The sequence below is a fragment of the Protobothrops mucrosquamatus genome, unplaced genomic scaffold (genome assembly GCF_001527695.2).
Source record: "Protobothrops mucrosquamatus isolate PMUCROS unplaced genomic scaffold, P.Mucros_1.0 scaffold142, whole genome shotgun sequence".
Taxonomy (NCBI): Eukaryota; Metazoa; Chordata; class Lepidosauria; order Squamata; family Viperidae; genus Protobothrops; species Protobothrops mucrosquamatus.
In genome coordinates, this window is record NW_015386508.1 from 894,678 (window position 1) to 913,694 (window position 19,017).

Sequence of the window (19,017 nt, forward strand, 5' to 3'; positions counted from 1 at the left end):
ATTGGTTTCAAGTGTCCCATCCCTTACTCATTCGTAAACCAAACATTCAGTTCAGGCTTAATTAAGTCCAGTTTTTAATAGGCCTTATGATTAATATTGCATTTTTAATTTACTTCATCAAAAAATGGCTGAACGAAGGATATGCAATCTTCATCCCCAATAATGCAAACAGACTACTGACGAAATCTGAGAGGAAGGCTCTTATTCTGGATGAAACAATATAAAATCATGCATGTTATTTCCCTTAGTTCTAAATCGCATCCTTGCTATTAATGTTACTGCCTAGGAAGTTCCTTTAAGAAAAAAAAAAGTACCTTTAAAAAGTACAGCTCTGGGCTAGTGTTCCTTAACCAAAAGCCCTGTAAGTTGTGCGGACTGCCAATTCCCATCGTCTGAAAGTGATGATACGTTGCATCTCGTTGGGACAACCCCGTTGGGAGAAAAGATTTGTCAGAAAAGAGTGGACCTGCTGAAGCCTCCATAGTTAAAGGTGCTTTTTCTGGTGGGTTGTACATTTATTTATTTTTTTACATTCTTATATATAAGATACTTTTAATGAAATAAATAAATGCACATGACTTTTGGTGTTGCTCGCCCATTTCCCCTTTCACTGCATCCCCACTCCTTCTTCTCTACCTTCTTTCTCCCTTCCTTCTCTTTCTTCCCTATGGGTTGTACTTTTTTTTTTATTACATTCTTATATATAAGATACTTTTAATGAAATAAATACATGCACATGACTTTTGGTGTTGCTCGCCCATTTCCCCTTTTACTGCATCCCCCACTCCTCCTTCTCTACCTTCTTTCTCCCTTCCTTCTCTTTCTTCCCTATGGGTTGTACATTTTTGAGATAGGGTTGAAAACGTTTAGGGGTGCCATACTTAAATCATACTTTCTAATGTTCACCTGTGTAAGAAAGTTCCTCCCCCAAGGTGGGGGGAAGCTCCGATGAGAATTAATTTGTCACTTAGCGAAATCAATTAAACGAGACACCCCTCTTTGCTGCTTGAAATAGTACAGTCCGTTCTCTGCAGCCGAGGCGCGGGCTGACTTTTGAGGCGCCTCTGGAGCAAACGGGGGTGGAGCCTTCCTCGGGCCGGGATTCCTAGAGGCGATCCCTGAATCAACTGGATCATGGAGGAGGCGTCGGCCGCTTCCACCTCTTACTCGGGCCGCTGCTCGTCGTCTCCTCGCCCCGAGCGCCAGCCCCGTTACCAGTTTGGTCTTCAAGAGACGCCGGGGAGCGGCGGAGGCGCGGGGTTGACCGATGAGTCTTCTCACCCTCAGCGGGGGAAAACGGCCGTCGGGGGCCCCAATGGCGCCGTGGCTTTCTTTCGGAGAGGGTTGGAAGGTGGGCATTGCCCTCAGAGGGTCCGATCGCAGCCCCTGAATAGCGGGAAAACCTAAATCCCCAACTTACAATTTCAAGGCTTCTCTAATGAGGACTTCTAAGTGAAGTGGAAGCATTAGCACAGTGTTTCTCAACCTTGACCATTTTAAGGCATGTGGACTTCAACTCCCAGAATTCCACAGCCAGCTATGCTGGCTGTGGAATGCTGGGAGTTGAAGTCCCCATGCCTTAAAATGGTCAAGGTTGAGAAACACTGCATTAGCAGCAACTAACATGCTGTCTTCTCAAAGTTTATATCACTTTATAACCATTTCTTTATCCAGTTCTTGAATGGGTAAAGCTGCAAAACCTCAATTGTTTGTTGATTAGATTTCTATCCCGCCTTTATTACTACATAAGTAACTCAACTTGGCCAAAGTACATAATGTGGAGGGGTCCTTGGTGCTCTCTGAGCTTGCTTGTTTTCTTGCAGACGTTTCATTACCCTAACTCAGTGGTTCTCAACCTTTTTAATGCCGCGACCCCAACCGGTCGTAAGTCGAGGACTAAACCGGTCGTAAGTTGAGGACTAAACCGGTTGTAAGTCGAGGACTACCCAACCGGTCGTAAGTCGAGGACTTTCCCTGCCTGGAAGCGCCGCGCATGCGTGGTTCCACCACCTGTGCCGGCCGAGGCGTAGCTGGCAAGCGGCAGAGATGGAGCAGGCCAACCACCAGCTGGCCCAGCCCAAGGGAGGTAAGGCACCCGCCGGAAAAAGGGGAAAAAATGGTGGACAAAAAAATGGCGGACAAAAAAAATGGCAGACAGCCTTGCTTGGCGACCCCCATGAAATGGTCGATCGACCCCAAATGGGGTCCCGACCCACAGGTTGAGAACCACTGCCCTAACTAGAGCACTGATGATGTTACCTACTTAGGGTAATGAAACGTCTGCAAGAAAACAAGCAAGCTCGGAGAGCACCAAGGACCCCTCATTTCAACACTGAGCTACAAATATTCTCCACAACATCAACAATTCGTTGGCTGAGAGAGCAACTGGCCAAAAGTCATCCAGTGGGATTTTAGACTTCTTCTGACTCCTCTCTAGCTATTAAGCATTTTATTACATTCATATCCTGCCTTTTGGTCAGAAGCTCAAAGAGTTCATAGCTTCCCCTCCTTTTTCTGCAAAAACAGCCTTAGGAGGTGCCCTGGAATCACTTAGTGACATTTTATGGCTGAGGAGGGAGCTTGTTTATGGCAATCCCATCACTTGAACACACTCTGCTGGCTCTCTATATTGATCTGATCACACATCTGACATTAATCCTTGAAAGCTGAATATTGGAATGATGAATTTTATCTTGGCAAAATTATTCCCAAATTAGCTTTTTCTATTATTTTTAATTATGAGTAAATAAAGATATACAGCATATATATTAAGATAACATATGCCCTATATGAGGGAAACAACAACAAAAATTTTCAAACATGGATAAAATATATAATTATTGGGTGATGTGTTGGACAACTTATAACACTATTTGCTGGTGTTAAAATTCTGAAATAAACCATATTAAATATCCAATAAATGATTTGTTAAACGTACATAATTTGAGGCTATATTTATAAATATGCACACACTTTAAATGAATGACTAATTCTGGATCTGATAGGTAGAAAATAAAAGGTGGAATTCAAAGGAGTTTCTAAACTAGGACATTAAAACTCTAAATGGGCTTGGTTTTTTTCTAACAAACTTGAAAATGATTAAGCAGTTAGAGAGCAAAAAGATTCTGCTCAGTTATATTAAATTACAATTATTGACTCATTCAAAGCATCTATTTTTATAAGTGGCATTATAGTTTGTATGTGATGTTAAGATAAAATACATAGATTTCTGAATATTGATTACTGCAGTTTAAATTAGCTTATCTGTTTGTTTATTTTGTTTGTTTTTACTGGATCTATTCTAAATCTGGCTCCAATCAATAGGATTATAACTGATGATGATATTTTACTAGCATAAAATTTTTATGACTAATGGAAATTTGTTCTCTCACACAAATGTCAAATCTAGTCTTAATCTTAATGTAAGACTTAATGTAAATGTATGGTACACAACTTCTAAATAAGCATGCATAGAATTATCCCACAAAACAAAAAAAGTACATTTTCTGCAATTTTATTGAAAAATATAAAATGGATCTTAAATGTATTATGGAGAGGTATTACTATTTGTAGCTAGTAGAGAAGTCACTATTTGTAGCTTTGCTTTCTAAGATTTCAGGCTAAATTTGGGTAGCATTCAGGTTAACTTAGTTATAGTTTAGATCCATTGAAAATAATGGGATTAAGTTATTAACTTGTTCTACTTGGTCAGCGAAACCATGTTTTCTTCTTTATTTAATGGACCTATGAATTTTGTATATCTGTTCTGTGTAATCAAAAAGGAGATCATTTTTGAGGTGAGCAGAACCTAGTAATTTAGGAAATAGACTTCTACACTTTGTGACTTTGACAAGGAATACTTAGAAATTGATTAATGGATTGGCTCCATTTCATCTCCAATGTGGATGTCAGTAATCTGAAAATGTCATTAGCTAGTTTTCTGCAGTATCATAGGTGCCCCCAATTTTTAAAAATATAGGGAAAAATTACCTTGAAAAGTTAGAGCAGAGGTCATCAACCTTTGATGGTTGGCGGACCGGAGGAAAAGGGAGGGAAAGCAATTTACAGGCATGCGTGCGCATGGGGCCATGAGCATGCTCGCACCGCAAAGGGGGCAGGGCTAGCGCTCGTGTGATACTCGCTAGCCCTGCCCCATTCTTGTGTGGCACAGTGCCTTGTTTTTGCACCCCGTGATACAGTGGCGTCCATTTTTGCGCCTTGCAACATGACGGCCCGTTTTTGTGCCCCATGATGCAGCACCCTATTTTTGTGCCCCACGGCCGCAACGCTAACACAATTGAGGGGGTGTACACGCACGTGCACTGGCCAGCAGGCCACGGCCCATTACCAGGCCGTGGCCCACAGGTTGGGGACCCCTGGTTTAGAGCTCTCATGAGAGGTAGAAGATTTTCATTTTTTACTATATTTAAGATATATTTTAATGTTGGATATCCCAGAGCATCTAAGGGTGGGAATACTATGGTACTCACAGGCACAGAATTTCCAAAAATCTTCGTTAAAAGAATTGAAATTTTTATTACTAAATAGTATTTCTAATATTTGCCTTACAAATAAAAAATTGCAATCACTTTATATTAATTACTTTCAAAGAACATTTTTTTGTATTTATTAGATTCATATTTTGGAGACAAGAGTTCTTATGCAGAAAACATTAGCACAGTAAATCTGACAAGCCCTTCTTCCACCAAAGATCTAAAGATTTCTAGAATTCGGAAAACACCTCTCTCCTCCAACCGACCAGGATGTAGAAACTGGACTCCTTTCATGGGATATTCAGGTAAAGAAGTTGGCTTACTTCATTTTAAAAGAAATATGCATACTAAATAGAAAACTACTTGGAGTTCATTTACTGAATCCCGATTGAAATTAATTTCCGTTAACTTACTTGTATGTTACAAAGTGATTGTAAAGATCTTTACAATCTTTTTAAACTGGGTAAATGGTCAGTCAAATTGCTAATATAGAGCAATTTATGTACGCGACGTCCTCAACTTACAACCATTCATTTAGTGACATTCGAAGCTACAATAGCACTGAAAAAAGCGACTTATGGCCGTTTTTTACACTTAGGACCACTGCAGCATCTCCATGGTTGCATGATCAAAATTTGGATGCTTGGCAACTGGTTATGATGGTTGCAGTATCTGGGAGTCATGTAATCCCCTTTTGTGATCTTCTGTTCTGACCTGACTCCCCAAACACAACAGACACGCCAAATAGCCTCTAGCGTTCCTTTATTTCAGGAACGCCAGCAGTTTCACACAGCCTCCAAACAACGGAGCTCGCTCCCTTTTCCCCTGTAGGGGTCTTCCAATACCCAGAGTTACTCTCAGTCTCACCACACTTACAGCCCAAAGTCCTTCAAGCAAGCTGGCTATTGTTTAACATAAGATACAACCACGCTCAGAAGGCGCTCCGACTTCCAGCGCCACAGGATCTGCAAAAAAAACTCTGGCAAAATTCCAAGGAGAAGTGTCAGGAGTTCCAAACAGAAGTGGCTGACCAGCAGGAAGACGAATAGTTGCCACACGTATTTGTGTCCGCCCCTGCCTTTTATGCACAACTGAGGGTGGGGCTATGTTAGCAGCGGTGACTCTTCCGCCCCAAAGACCGCCCCATAGCTTTTCGCTGTTCTCCTCAGCTTCCGCTGTGCCCGTGCATCAATTACTGGCCCCGTGGGATCCTCCTCTCCTGACTCACTTGCCTCAAAGCACGGAGGTCTCAACCTTTCCATCTGAGGGCTGGTGGACGGCCCAGGCTCCGCCTCTGTCCCTGGCTGTGACAGCCCCATTCCTTCATTGGAGCTTCAGATGGCCCTGATGCTGAGCCCGGCATCCATTCCTGTGCTTCCTCATCTGAATCGGTCGCTGAGTCCTCTGGCGGACGACAGGCCACAACGCCTTCTGACAAGCAAAGTCAATTGGGAAGCTAGATTCACTTAACAACCGTGTTACCAACTTAACACCTGTAGTGATTCACTGAATAACCGTGGCAAGAAAAGTCATAAAATGAGCAAAACTCACTTAACAACTATTTTGCTTAGCAATGGAAATGTTGGGCTCAATTGTGGTCATAGGTTGAGGACTACCTGTTCAAAATATGCACATTAAGAAAAAAAAAAAGTAACTTTGCATATATGCTGATTTAGGTCTGAGCTAACTATGACAAACCAGAAAAGAGATCTGGGATTCATAGTGGATAGCTCCATAGTTTTAAACTTAAATTCCATGGCACGGATCATAGGAAGAAAGTTGAAAATAAAAGCAAACCACACTATAATGTAGAATGCTATGTATAGTTCCGCTTGCCACATCTGCAAAGCAATATTTTAAAGATGGGAAAAGTGTAGGAGATAATTGCTAAAATTGCCATGGGGCTTGAACTGTCCTGTGAGAAAAAACTAGAAAGTTTGGTATGCTTTCATTCTGAAAAGAAGAAGAAAAAAAATACATGACCGGTGGGGGCAGTTGTATAAAATCATGCATTATTTGTAGGTCTCTCTTTTCAAAGTGCCGAATGGAATGAGATTTAGAACAGGTAATTGAAAGTACTTCTTCACCTTGTACATTTGTGAAAATAAAGTGGTGACAGTTACTAACTTTGATGGCTTTAAAAGGGAATTGGATAAACTCATGGGGTACAAGCCTCTTATATTAGCTCCAGGTTTGGGGGGGGGCGAAGCAGTATATAATTTGCAGGGAAACAGTAACTGGACAGGAATGTCTTAAAAGTGAACATGGCTTCTCTGAGACACCAATTATGGTAACAGAAGGAAGGAGTAGGTTGCTGTGGCATAAATCCAGCAAGATAGCCAGAGCCAGAAGACTCTTCTGTTGGCATGGGAATAAAAATGTTTCTGTAGGCAAGAAGTGGCTTTTTTCAGCTAAACTACACACACACACACATCCCTCCTTAGCACTTATACAGACATGTTTGTGGTCATTTTTATATTACACAAATACCAAAAAATGTCAGTTAAAAACAATGCCTGAGTTCCTACTTCGCATTAAGCCATTATTGCCCTATGGCTTACGGAATAAGACATGATTAGCTGGGCCATGAATTCTAGATTATGGCTAATATTTGAAACACCTTCAAGGTTCTGAGGTTCAAATAACCCTCGTTTTATTAAATGAAAATAGTTTAATCAACATAAAAGGGCAAAAGGGAGGAAGTAGGGAAAATTTAAAATGACGTTGCCAATTAGCATTGTCCAGCTAGCATTTTTTCAGTGGAGTTTAGAAGGAGAGTTGAGAAAAACTACATGAAATAAAAACAGCAAAACTCCCCAAGATTACTTTGGTATTTCAAAGACTGAGGAGAGTGTAGAAAATCTAAGAAGAAAGGTAATATGTAATTATAATGGTCATAAACAAAATAAAGCATAAGGTGCCATTTCGACATCTCAAGATTTTCGTACAAAGTAAGGGATCCCTTGAGTCACAAGGAACCACTGAGTGCACAGTCTATGATAAAGTGGGTGCCCAATCAGTGTGAAGAGACCAAAACAACATCTGGCAACCTTTTTCTTCCTGCGATGGCCTCTTAGGCAGTGCCTGCATACAGAACTCACTCTAATGAGTCCTCGAGTCCTGGTAAACTTTTCATTATTTAAAAGGACCATTTCCAAAGGTCTGTAATAATACAAACATTTAAGAAACTTATTGTACAGCCATCTGTAAACCTGATGTGCAGATCCAAGGAGAATAATTTTTTATTCTCCCAGCTTAAATCTATGTCACAAATATTCATTTCCTTCAGCAGAATTATTTGGGATCAATACTTACAATTGGCCTTGCTTAAAAAATGGAATTATGATTCATGAAGACCCACTACCAATGCTACATGATTCTTGAGCAATGGTACTCATAGACCCCATTGGCAGGGAAACTAGAAATGGCTTTACAAAGAAAGCCAAGCTTTGGATCAAGGGCTTGGTAGAATGATCAATATAACATTGACCATGGCTCCCTCTAACCTGACCTCTCTGAAGCTGCAGAGAGTATTGTATGTATTTAGATGATAGATAGTATTGACATTCTCTCTCTAATATCAACCTTGCAAAATATGATCTTATGCTGAACAGGAAATAGAATAGAATAGAATAGAATAGAATAGAATAGAATAGAATAGAATAGAACTGGAAGGGACATTGGAGGTCTTCTAGTCCAGCCCCCTGCTCGAGCAGGAGGACTTATACCATTTCAATATGGAAGATAGACCAATGAAGTAAATGCCTGAGTCCAGCCCACCAAGTTCACACTTGTTCTAACTCTGTCGAGCATAAAATTATAAAAGATACACAAAAAAACTCAATTTCTCTCTGTAATTATAAATCTAATCCAAGATATTGATAAGAAACATCAGCTTAGCCGAGTGGTTCGCTATAGATTTATGTCTGAGCACAAAATTACAAGAATTCTTTCAGGGCTTTTTCAGAGTAGAAGATCATTCAATGGTAGAGTAGGTTTAATGCATAACATTTTAAGCATCATTGAAAGTAATGGACTGAACAAGTCAAAACGTTAAGGACAAGCCTATGATGGAGCTGCAAATATGAATGGGATTGTAAACTAGTCTTTAAAGTAAAAATCTAGCATAACAGCAAAAACTACATATTTCCACTATTTAGCAACTGATGCTATATTCTAAGAACTAAGAATAATTTTTAAAGCATATAATGTATGCTCTAAAGTTGCCCAGAGTTACCTTGAGGTAGGATGGCTGGCCTGTACGTTTTATAAATAGATAAAAATAAATTGTATTTACAATTTTTCATGCAGTATTAAATTATGGCATTCACTATTGTATGTATCAATAGGCCAGGTAGGGAAAGGATTGTATGAATGCTACTTTATTTATTATTATAACCTAATAACCTAATCTTCAATACTTGCCAGAGTTTCCCTCTACCCCCTCTTATACCAAACAGATTTGAGGAAGGAGTTCCTTTCTCACAAGAAGGTATAAACAATGGAAAGCCAAACTAATTACCCCAACTCAGTCTTGGCACTCTCTTGCCCATGTGCCTGAGTTCTGGAGATGATCTAGTTACAGACTCTCTGATAGGAGGACCTGTACTAACTTGTTGTAGGTGAATTCTGCAAGAGACAACAATTAAGTTCAGTTGTCCTATTTTAAGAGACATACCATCTTAAGTATTGGTCAAATAATTTATTTGCTCTGTCTGACTATGTTGTCTAGGTCGGAAGATCCAAAGATGACATTAATTTGAATGTCTGATAGTGGTTTAGAAAAAAAAAATGTGTTCTCACTCTCAGCCAATGAAAAGTCCGTGCAAGGAATAAACACAGTCACTTTGCTGTGTTTTGCTCAGTGACAGACACGGCAAGATGAAACATAGTCCTCGACATCTGTTCTCACTCTCAGCCACTAGAAGTCTCTTGAGAAACGTAAAGCAAGGTTTTAATTCTCCCATGTATAGTAATTCTATTGTGGTGGCATGGTTGCAATATTTCTTCTATTATAGGAAGGGAAACATATACTGTAAATTGCTGTTGTGATGCAGCTATCTGTCATTCCTAGACAAAGGGGATGAATCAGTCAGTGGGGCTCACTAGAAGTTATCCATCCGAGCCCTGGTGTTAACTCTTTGTGGTAGTCAGATCAGGAAACAGGCATCCCGAGGATTGTAGGAATGCTACTTTAGGGTAAGGTATAATAAAAGGATGTTAAATACCTGTCAGTATTTCTTTCAGTCCCCTGTTTATAGCAAATAAAACTATCCAGGTTTTTGGTTTTCTTCCCCTTCACAGCTCCTTTCACAGGACTGAGTTCTGTTTGATTTTTCCTAAACTGTTCCTGCATGTCTCATTCAAGGTTATCTCTGTGCTCCTCTGTAATAAGATACCATAGTAGAAAATTATGCTGAAGGCAGTATTATTAATAAGATAGTCAGCATTCCTCTGAAAGCTCTTGTAGCCATTCATTTCTCCGTCAGATCCTAACAAGGATCTTCGTTCTCATGGGAAAGAGAAATTGGTTAATAAATCAAGATCAATGAAATGTAAATGGAGTAATTCCAGCTTGTATTTTTGATCAAACTCTTCTGAGTACCGCAAAAGAGAAATGTAAAACACAAAACAGGTTCCAAACTTTTATATTACAATCCTATTCAAAATTGTAACCTGACCACCAACTGACCTAAGCAAAGCTACAGAGCTTTTCAATAAATTGCAATAAATTGCAAGATGCCAGAGATCAATACTGTACGGTGCAGGATTGTGCTTTGGCAATGGCCCAGTCTTGGGAACGTATCTCAGAAATGTCAAGATTCATGGGTGTCATGGGTGAAGAAGACGTCCTTTGTGAGGATCAAATATCAAAAACTGCGGAGAACGTATACTGTACATCAGTGGGCATAGCCTTATCTTCTTGAATAAAATAGTTTCTGAATGTTATACTCTGTTGTCATCAATCATGGTATGAGCAACTGAGGTCACTATCTTGTATATCTGGAGAATTTAAGAAATATAGTCCTGACATTGGATACACTTCCATGGAAATTGTTCTCATTCAGATCATTACTGCCATTTGATACGGCTTTAAAAATCATAAATAAAGGAAACGGTAGAATGTCTTTGGATAGAAAACCATACTCGGTCATCAAATGTTATTCAAGTTTGCCCTGAAAGTCTGATTTTAAAAACAAAAACAAAAACACCATACCTATTACAATGGCAACTGCAGATAGGTAATTCTTTAAACTTAACTTGTAGAAAACAATGCAAGGCAACATACCACAAGAATAAGAATAAGCTGGTTGGTACTTTCAATTATGAGCATGCCAGAAAACACTACACTCTGGAAATAGTCACTATTTTGGCAGAGTAAAAGACATAGTAGTTGTTTTTGTTTGTTTTTTTGAGTCACCCGATACAACTCGACTCCCATGATCCCTACTTGCAAACAACAAGGATAATGTTGCTGGGTCCTGATAACTGATCCATATGGTTTGTACAAAGTTGTGCTGTATCCGTGACCACACAACATTCCTATCCAGTGTGGATGCTCTGACTAGCAAACCTCACAAGCAGAAGAAAAGGAAGGAGAACTGTACACCATTGCCATGCCTGCATAGAAGGGAACCTACTACTGTTGCTGTTTCTAATTTATCAAGATTTGGCTTGACTTACTGACATGATGTTTTATTTACTATCATTGTACTCGGTGCACGCTGAGTCTCAAGTTTGCATTTTAAAAATAAATTGAAAACCAATTGGATTTGGTTTACTGCTGAACTTTGAATTGTTTATGACTGCATTCTCTGTATTTGTTCACCACTCTGTGGTGTCAGACTACACAGTATAATGATGTCATTTTGCTTTCTTTGCCAAGAGCCCATTTCAGTCTATATAAAGCATGCTGCTGAAGATTCCAGCTTAAACCGAATGCCCTTGTTAAGAAATTGAAATATCAGTGTTCCCATAAAGTTGAGAACAATCTGGTGCCCCTCAAATATGCTGAACTATAATTCACTGAGTGAGGAAGGATGTTATATAACCTATTAGGGGTGTGTAGTAATTGATCCAAACTGTTCTTGTTATACTCTCACCTAGGATTGAAGAATTTAGTTCTCTCACCTAGGATTTAAGAATTTTTTCCAGACGTTTCCTTGATTTTAAGAGGCATTGAAGTGTGGTCCAGTCAGTTGTCAAATTACTATTTGAAATAACCACTTGACATATGCTTGCCAGTTCAAATGGAGAAAAATACAGAGAAAGGCTTCCAAACTGACTGTGCTAAATAAAGCAGCCTTCCTTAACTTCTGCCCTCCAGATGTGTGAACTGCAATTCCCACTATGTTCAGCCAAAATAGCAATGTCAGTAGCATGGAGAAGGATAGTATTAAGACAAACAATCATTAAATAATAACCCATGGAATTTACAAATTCCCGCTTAAAAATAAAATGTTAAATAAAAGGGGAAAAAAACCTCCTTGTTTTCTGTTATTTTGGACAATGAAGGAAGCACATATTCATCATCTTGGAGATAATTTACAAAAGCCTAGTTATGTTAATAGTTTGCATGGCATTTGATTTTGATAATTGATGTTGTATTTCTCTTTTATGTAGTTGTTTATCTGGACAGCAGAGGGCAGTATAAAATTGCATTAGAATTTTAAAATTATTTTTATTGAAAGAGCTAGAAATCTACCATAGAAAGTTATGGTATAAAATAACTATAATTGGATAGCATCTGCAGGAGAGGAGAAGAAATTGAAATAAACTATCTTATGCTGGGATTCCAGCCAGTTTTTTTTTCTGAACTAAAATGTTAGAGACTTCTCAGGTACATAATCCTGAAAATATTAGGTGATTATTTTTTAAAAATGCTTATGCTATTCCAGATATAATTTGTACACATTCCATGTTCAGATTCCACAAATACCTATATAGAATCAAAGATATGAAAGGTATTATTTAGATTAAGTCCAATTTCTGCTCACTACAGGAATACAACTTAAAATATTCCAGATTGATTATAGTCTAACCTCGCTTAATACTTACAGCCAGCCCATTTAATCTTGCAAATAAACATACTATGAGTACTATTACAAACACTTCATTGACATATATATTATCATATATTATTTCCAAAACTTTCCCCAAATCTATCAAGGAAGATATAATCCATTAAGGAAGACAAAATAAGGATGAGGTTAGTCTGAAAAGGTGGTTATAGGGTGATCTTTTATGATATTTATTCAAATGTCAGCATGGCCATCTTAAATTATCCTACCCTAATCTTGATTCTTTAAGATCTTAATGCAGGGCTACAAGCCAGGAGACAGTTAGAGATGAAGTGGTGTCAAACGTCCAGGTGGCTTATTGCAGGGGTCCCCAACCCCTGGTCCCTGGACCAGTACCGGGCCACGGCATGCCAGCAACCAGGCCACACAAACAAGCAAAGCCCCATCTGCGAGATGCAGGCAGCACACAAAACCACACACCCTCTGGGCCATGGAAAAACCGGTACCTGGTGCCCAAAAGGTTGGGGACCTCTGGCTTATTGGACATACCTTAAAACATATAACTGAATTTTAAATGGTTGGTTTTTATTTATTATAAGATTTTATATTGTATTTTAATTATATGACTGTAAGCCGCCTAGAGTCGCCTCAGTGAGATGGGTGGCAGAGAAGTTTAATAATTCAATATTTTTTTAAAAAAAAATATCATATCTATTGTGTAGTGGAAGAAGGCTTGCTAAAGGCTTACTTTGTAGCATCTATATATCCTCAAATCGTCATTCATTAGATTTCTTCTGAATGGTAAAGCCGTTGTTGGTGTCTGCCTTGAAAACCAGTTCCAGAACCCTCAAAGGTTTGCTGTGCAAAATTTGTGAGGCACTTTGATTGCTATCTCAAGGTGGTTCAGTATATGAAGCAAAAGGTTAATGCATTAAATAAGTGAATAAATTTCTACAGTAGTTAATATCTGTCATTTTTCCAAGAGCTGTCACTTGCATATCTCTTTGTACATTGACACAACAGAGAAAAGCAGGTTGTAGAGATAAAGCACCACAACAGTCAGGAAAACTGAACACAAAGGAGCAATTGAAGCTAGAGATAGCTCTAGTAGGTAGAGCTATAATTTCTGGACTGCAAAAATATATATCTAAAATAAGGCTAGCTAGGAATACTTGTAATGATCATTGTATATTATAGAGTGGATAAGAGCCAGCATCCCTCTGAATATTAATTATCGAGAAAGATTAATAAAAGAGACTTTTCCCCACATGAATATATTTGGCTACTTATTCTTATTTTCCATGAATTTCTTTGACCTAAATTATCTTACAGTGTGTGTAATATTTTTATTTCAATTTAAAAACTAATGCATATTTGGTTTTCTGGGGAGATTAGTGTGTGTGTGTGTATTTTCAGTAACTTTGTTTCACTAACTTCACTAACTTAGTTTTATCTCTTTTTAGCTATTTGGGGGAATTTAATTATATGAATTGGAATGGGAGATCTTTAGAACATGCATCTGGTAGCAAGATGTTCCCATTTCCATCCTTACCATTTCCCAAATTACTTCAAAATCCTTTCAGTAACCACATTTCAGCAACACAATCTCTAGGTATGAAGGGAGAGGATTGAGATGGAAGTAGTTTACTTTCTTTTTATTTAAAACACTTTTTTTAAAGAAGCACACTACTGAAAAGAAGCCACTTTGCCATTTAACAGCAGCTATCAGATATTTGTGAGGCTGCAAATGGTGGGCTGAGGCATATGGTTTGCCCACCCCTTGTGTAATGAAATGTGTTGGGTTGCTGCTCCATTTGCCAACCTCTTTGCAAAGTACACCAATAGGCAACGGGTTTCAGTAAATGAGTGGAATGCTATAATTTTTTTTTCTCTGATTCTGGGATGGGAACATTTCCCATGAAGATAATATTTAATTAGCCAAGAATGCAGAACAATCCAGTTTGCTTCCACTTAGTCCCTCCTTTTTACGCACAGCTAGATAATTATACTTATTATGTGCAAAATGAATAGGTGTGAACATATTTTACTAACATTAATTTTCACGTTAGAGATAGTCTGAGTTATAAAACAATTATTACAAAAAGAAGTCTCTGAAACCTGTGATATTGTATTTTTAAGCAAATGGAAATGTTTATATTTAAATCCCATTTGAAGGAAAAGAAATCTCAAAAAAAAAAAATACCTCAAAAAACCCCTTGTGTCCTAATGATTGTAGCAACATAAACAGACAATTCAGTTGCAAGACCCAGACACTGACCTAGCAAAAACTGTGAAAGGAATTGACAGGAAGTTAATAGCTCAATATAAAGAACAATGTTTAAAGAGCACTGGAAAAATAAATGAAGATGTGCGTTAGTTGAAAAACATACTCTTAATCCTGCATAGTAATTCAGAAAGCAACAGCATGAAGAATATAATTTGGGGGGTATATTTGTTTTTCATAAAGTCATAATAGCCTGATGAAACAATGAGAAGATATAAGCATGTTCCAGACATAAAGACTGCATTCTTCAAACAAGAGGAAAAAGACCCTCAAAGTCTAAATTTAAACTTGAAGTATTAAATGTAAATTTAGTCCGGAATCTATCAAGGGAAAATAGAATTCATATTCAGTTGTTTCTTAGTCATTTATTTGTTCAATTTCTGAAAATGTAGTTGATTTTTTAAAAAAAATCAAGTTGCAGTTGGGCATGTTGATTTTTATGCGTTTGCATAGTGATACATTTTGACTAGTATGCCAACAAAGTTAAGAGTTGTAGTGTTTTTAGGACAATTACTTTAAATACCAGTGACAATCACCCATCTACCACTCACTAGAAATGTCATCCATTTTTGTATGAAGGGTGCTTGGTGCTCTCCGAGCTTGGTTGTTTTCTTGCAGACTTTATTATCCAAACTGGGCAACCTCATTGGTGCTGGGTGGCGCTAGAAATCTAGATGATGCCATACTGATGATGTTGCCTGGTTTGGGTAATGAAACATCTGCAAGAAAACAACAAACCCAGAGAGCACCAAGCACCCCTCATTTCAACCCTGAGCTACAAATATTCTTTATTGCTTTTTGTCAGACTTTTTCAGAGCAGGTCTTGGCAGACTAAATCCTTATTCTAAATGCATCTTTCACAGTTACATCGTCTTCAGCAGTCTCAACTCACAGTGTTGCCTCTGTTATCGTGGCCGTAATAGAAGGGAGAGGGTTTGCTAGAGGTGAAGTGGGAATGGCAAGTATCGACCTAAAAAATCCAGAAGTAGTTCTGTCCCAGTTCGCTGATAACACAACATATACCAAGGTAAAATCTGAATACTGTAATCTTCTTTGTGATATAAATGCACTGAATCAGCAGAATTATGTACATCCATAGTTCTGGCCAATTGCTTTATAAGCATTCTAATTTTTTCTGATTACTTTTTATTGACATTGGGATTGAATGTGGTTGATTGCAAAATCATTGCTGTATGTGCCAAATCCAAATGAACATATTGTTATATTTATATATAATGGTTTACCAGTAGCAATAACAATAAATCATAGTCATAGAAGATAGTGGTTCAACAGCACCTGCTCATCCAACAAGATCTGGTAGAAAGGGCTCCCTCCGTATTCTTTTGTTCAGGAAAGGCCATTTACAGAGACCACAAAATTAGTCTCCTCAGTTGCTGCACCCTTTCTATATACAGTAACCGCTTCTTCCCAGTTATCCGAATAGCCCCTACAACTGTTTAGGAAGACCATTGTAACAGGGTCCTGCCATGGCAATGAAAGATTTATTTCAGTTAACAGGCAAGTTAATATAATTCATGTTATAGGTATTGGTTAAGATATCAGTTAAAAGATTTGTTTTTTATTGCTTTGTTTTAATAGGACTTAGGAGGTGGGATGTATGTTGCTATTGGAATAGTCTATAGACAAAGAAAGAAAGAAAGAAAAGAAAGAAAGAAAGAAAGGAAAGAAAGAAAGTAAGAAAGGAAAGAAAGAAAGAAAGAAAGAAAGAAAGAAAGAAAGAAAGAAAGAAAGAAAGAAAGAAAGAAAGAACATTTGGGGTTCCAGGCACTATGGAAACTTATCAGGGCAGAGCCAACAATGCACGAAACCAGAGCCCGTTGTGTATTGAAGGAGGACATTGTAGATGGCTGGCAACAGCAGCCTCTAGAAAGGCTAGAAAGATAGTAGTAACAGCATTTTGGCATGGAGGGCTGAAATCTCCCATTGCTTGAAATCTACAGTCCAGAGCAAGAGAAGTTTTTCGTACAACTGATGGATGGGACCAGACCTTTTCTTGCTGCTTGTCTCAGTAATAAATGAGACTTATGGAAGACATATTTACTGCAGAATGCTGAAACATTGATCTGGGGTTGTAGGCAATAAAAGCACAACAATCACATTTTATGAACAGTTTTGGTAGAAATCTAGTTTTCATCACATAGAAATGTTTTCTGTTGCTTTCTTCCAAAATAATTGTTCCTAGTTTAGCCTCCAGTCCTAGAATTTCTGATGATCTGTTATCCAGAAACCCTGCTTAGCATTTGGTGATTGGCCAAACTTGGCTGAATGCTCCCATCTACTAAGGAAAACATAGTTTATATATATGTAATTGCCTCAGGCGTTCTTGTATGTATTGCCTCCTGTATCTAGCTCTAGATGCAGAAATGTCTTTATTTTACTGGCATTATTTAAGTAAATACGATACATGTTTCTTTTTAAAAAGCTGTATTCTGAACACAGTTCAAACAGACTTTTTTTTTTATTAAATTGTGTTGTACATTTTCTAGGTTATCACCAAACTCAGAATTTTAACACCCTTAGAAATAATAATGTCAAATACTGCCTGTGATTCGGGAAATGCAACAAAACTCTACACTTTGATAGCAGAAAATTTCAAGGTATGTTTAAAAATCCTTATTAGTTTATTTTTAAACATTATACTATAATTATTTCCTAATTTTATAGAGCATTTGGTTATATCCAGAACTGGAGGAACTCCTGCTAGAAGATAGAAGTAAAGCAAGGATAAAATTCACTGTCATTTATTCTTTTATCACATGATATGAAAAGATACAAATAATTGTATCTCAAGGGTAGCAGTTCTGCATTAGTTTGGATACATCTGAGCTTGCATCTAGTCTTCTGTGATTGAAGTCCTTTCTCTAATTTAGAAAGAGAAGCTGATAATCTTATGGCCTCTGAAGTACCTTTCCAAGGGCTATAATATAATATTGACTCTGTGTGAGTAGAAATAAGATTATAATCAAATGGCTGGATGTAATAAAGATGAAGTCCCTTTTTCTCTCGGTCATTTATCTATGATATGCCAGATCAATGCTTTTATTTGGGATTATATCCTAGATAATAAATGTTTTACAAGCATACTGACCTTGTACTGAAGAACAAGACATTTTAATTTCATAGGTCACCTTCCTTTCATTTTTGATTTACGTTATAAAATGAAAAGAAAGGATATCAAAGAGCGCTCTATTTTTTTTTGGCAATGACAAAATCACAGTGTTTCTCCTCTCTCTGTTATTTCTTCAGAATTTCCCTGTTCTTTCCAATCTGCATGATGCATATCTTAAGTCTTTATCTAACTAGCAATTCAACTTCTTCCCCCATTAACAATCCCACACATTCTGGTCCAGGTATTTCTCGACTCCCAACTGTAACTGTAAGTTGTGACAATTGTTAAGCAGGTCACCGCATGACCATGCCCAATTTTACAATCTTTTTTTTCCAGTGGCTTTTAAATGAATCACTGTGTTCATTAGCACTGTGATTGTGAGGGGAATGCAGCAATTATTAAGGAATCCATTGTCCACAATGGGTGTTTTTATGCTGGAAACTAGAACAGTGGTTTCTGCCCAAAAAAAATGTCACAGATCGTGGTCATGACTTCAGGATGCTGCAAATGGCCATAAAATGTAGACCAGTTGTCAAAGTCCAAAATATTATTGCATGGTTGCAGGAAATGAGGTGACCATCAGAACTTTGAAACCTGGTCGTGAATAGTCCTGGGAAGTTCTACTATAACTTCAAACAGTCACTAAGCAACTGGTCGTAAGTTGGGAACTGTCTGTACAGATATGTATAAATATAAAAAGCCTCAGATTTGGAAGTCATGGATCAGGGCAGTGTCAAGAGTGTGGGTCCTGCAAAGAGCTTTAGCATCAGAGATATCATGATTCTCTTGGGAATTGTAAGCAAGAGTAGCATTAAAGTAGAAAGTAAGATGTGGAATTGTTCTCATCTTTTCCTATGCCCAGGCAAGATAATCTTGTACGAACACTTAACAGTGTTCGTACAATAATAATTTCTCTTAAAAAATTTTTTAATTGTACATGCATGCGAGAACTATCATTTATGATAGTTATCCAAGTGTGGATAATCACTAGAAATCAGCAAAGGTAATATGTACATCTGAATCAGTTCGATAGCAAATTCCTAATTTGTCTTTTGTCAGTATTTGAACCTAAATAACTCAGTTTTTATT

The 19,017-nt window shown here is 37.9% G+C and overlaps 1 protein-coding gene across 1 annotated transcript in view; it reads left to right on the forward strand.

Moving 5' to 3' along the window:
- Positions 1 to 1,134: 1,134 nt before the first annotated feature.
- The window catches only part of MSH4 (mutS homolog 4), a 55,396-nt gene continuing 37,513 nt past the window's right edge, over positions 1,135 to 19,017 (forward strand). The window contains exons 1-4 of the mRNA XM_015813204.1: positions 1,135 to 1,351; positions 4,634 to 4,798; positions 15,662 to 15,825; positions 17,306 to 17,416. Of these exons, the coding sequence (XP_015668690.1) occupies positions 1,135 to 1,351; positions 4,634 to 4,798; positions 15,662 to 15,825; positions 17,306 to 17,416 (657 nt within the window). The remainder of the gene's footprint in view (positions 1,352 to 4,633; positions 4,799 to 15,661; positions 15,826 to 17,305; positions 17,417 to 19,017) is intronic.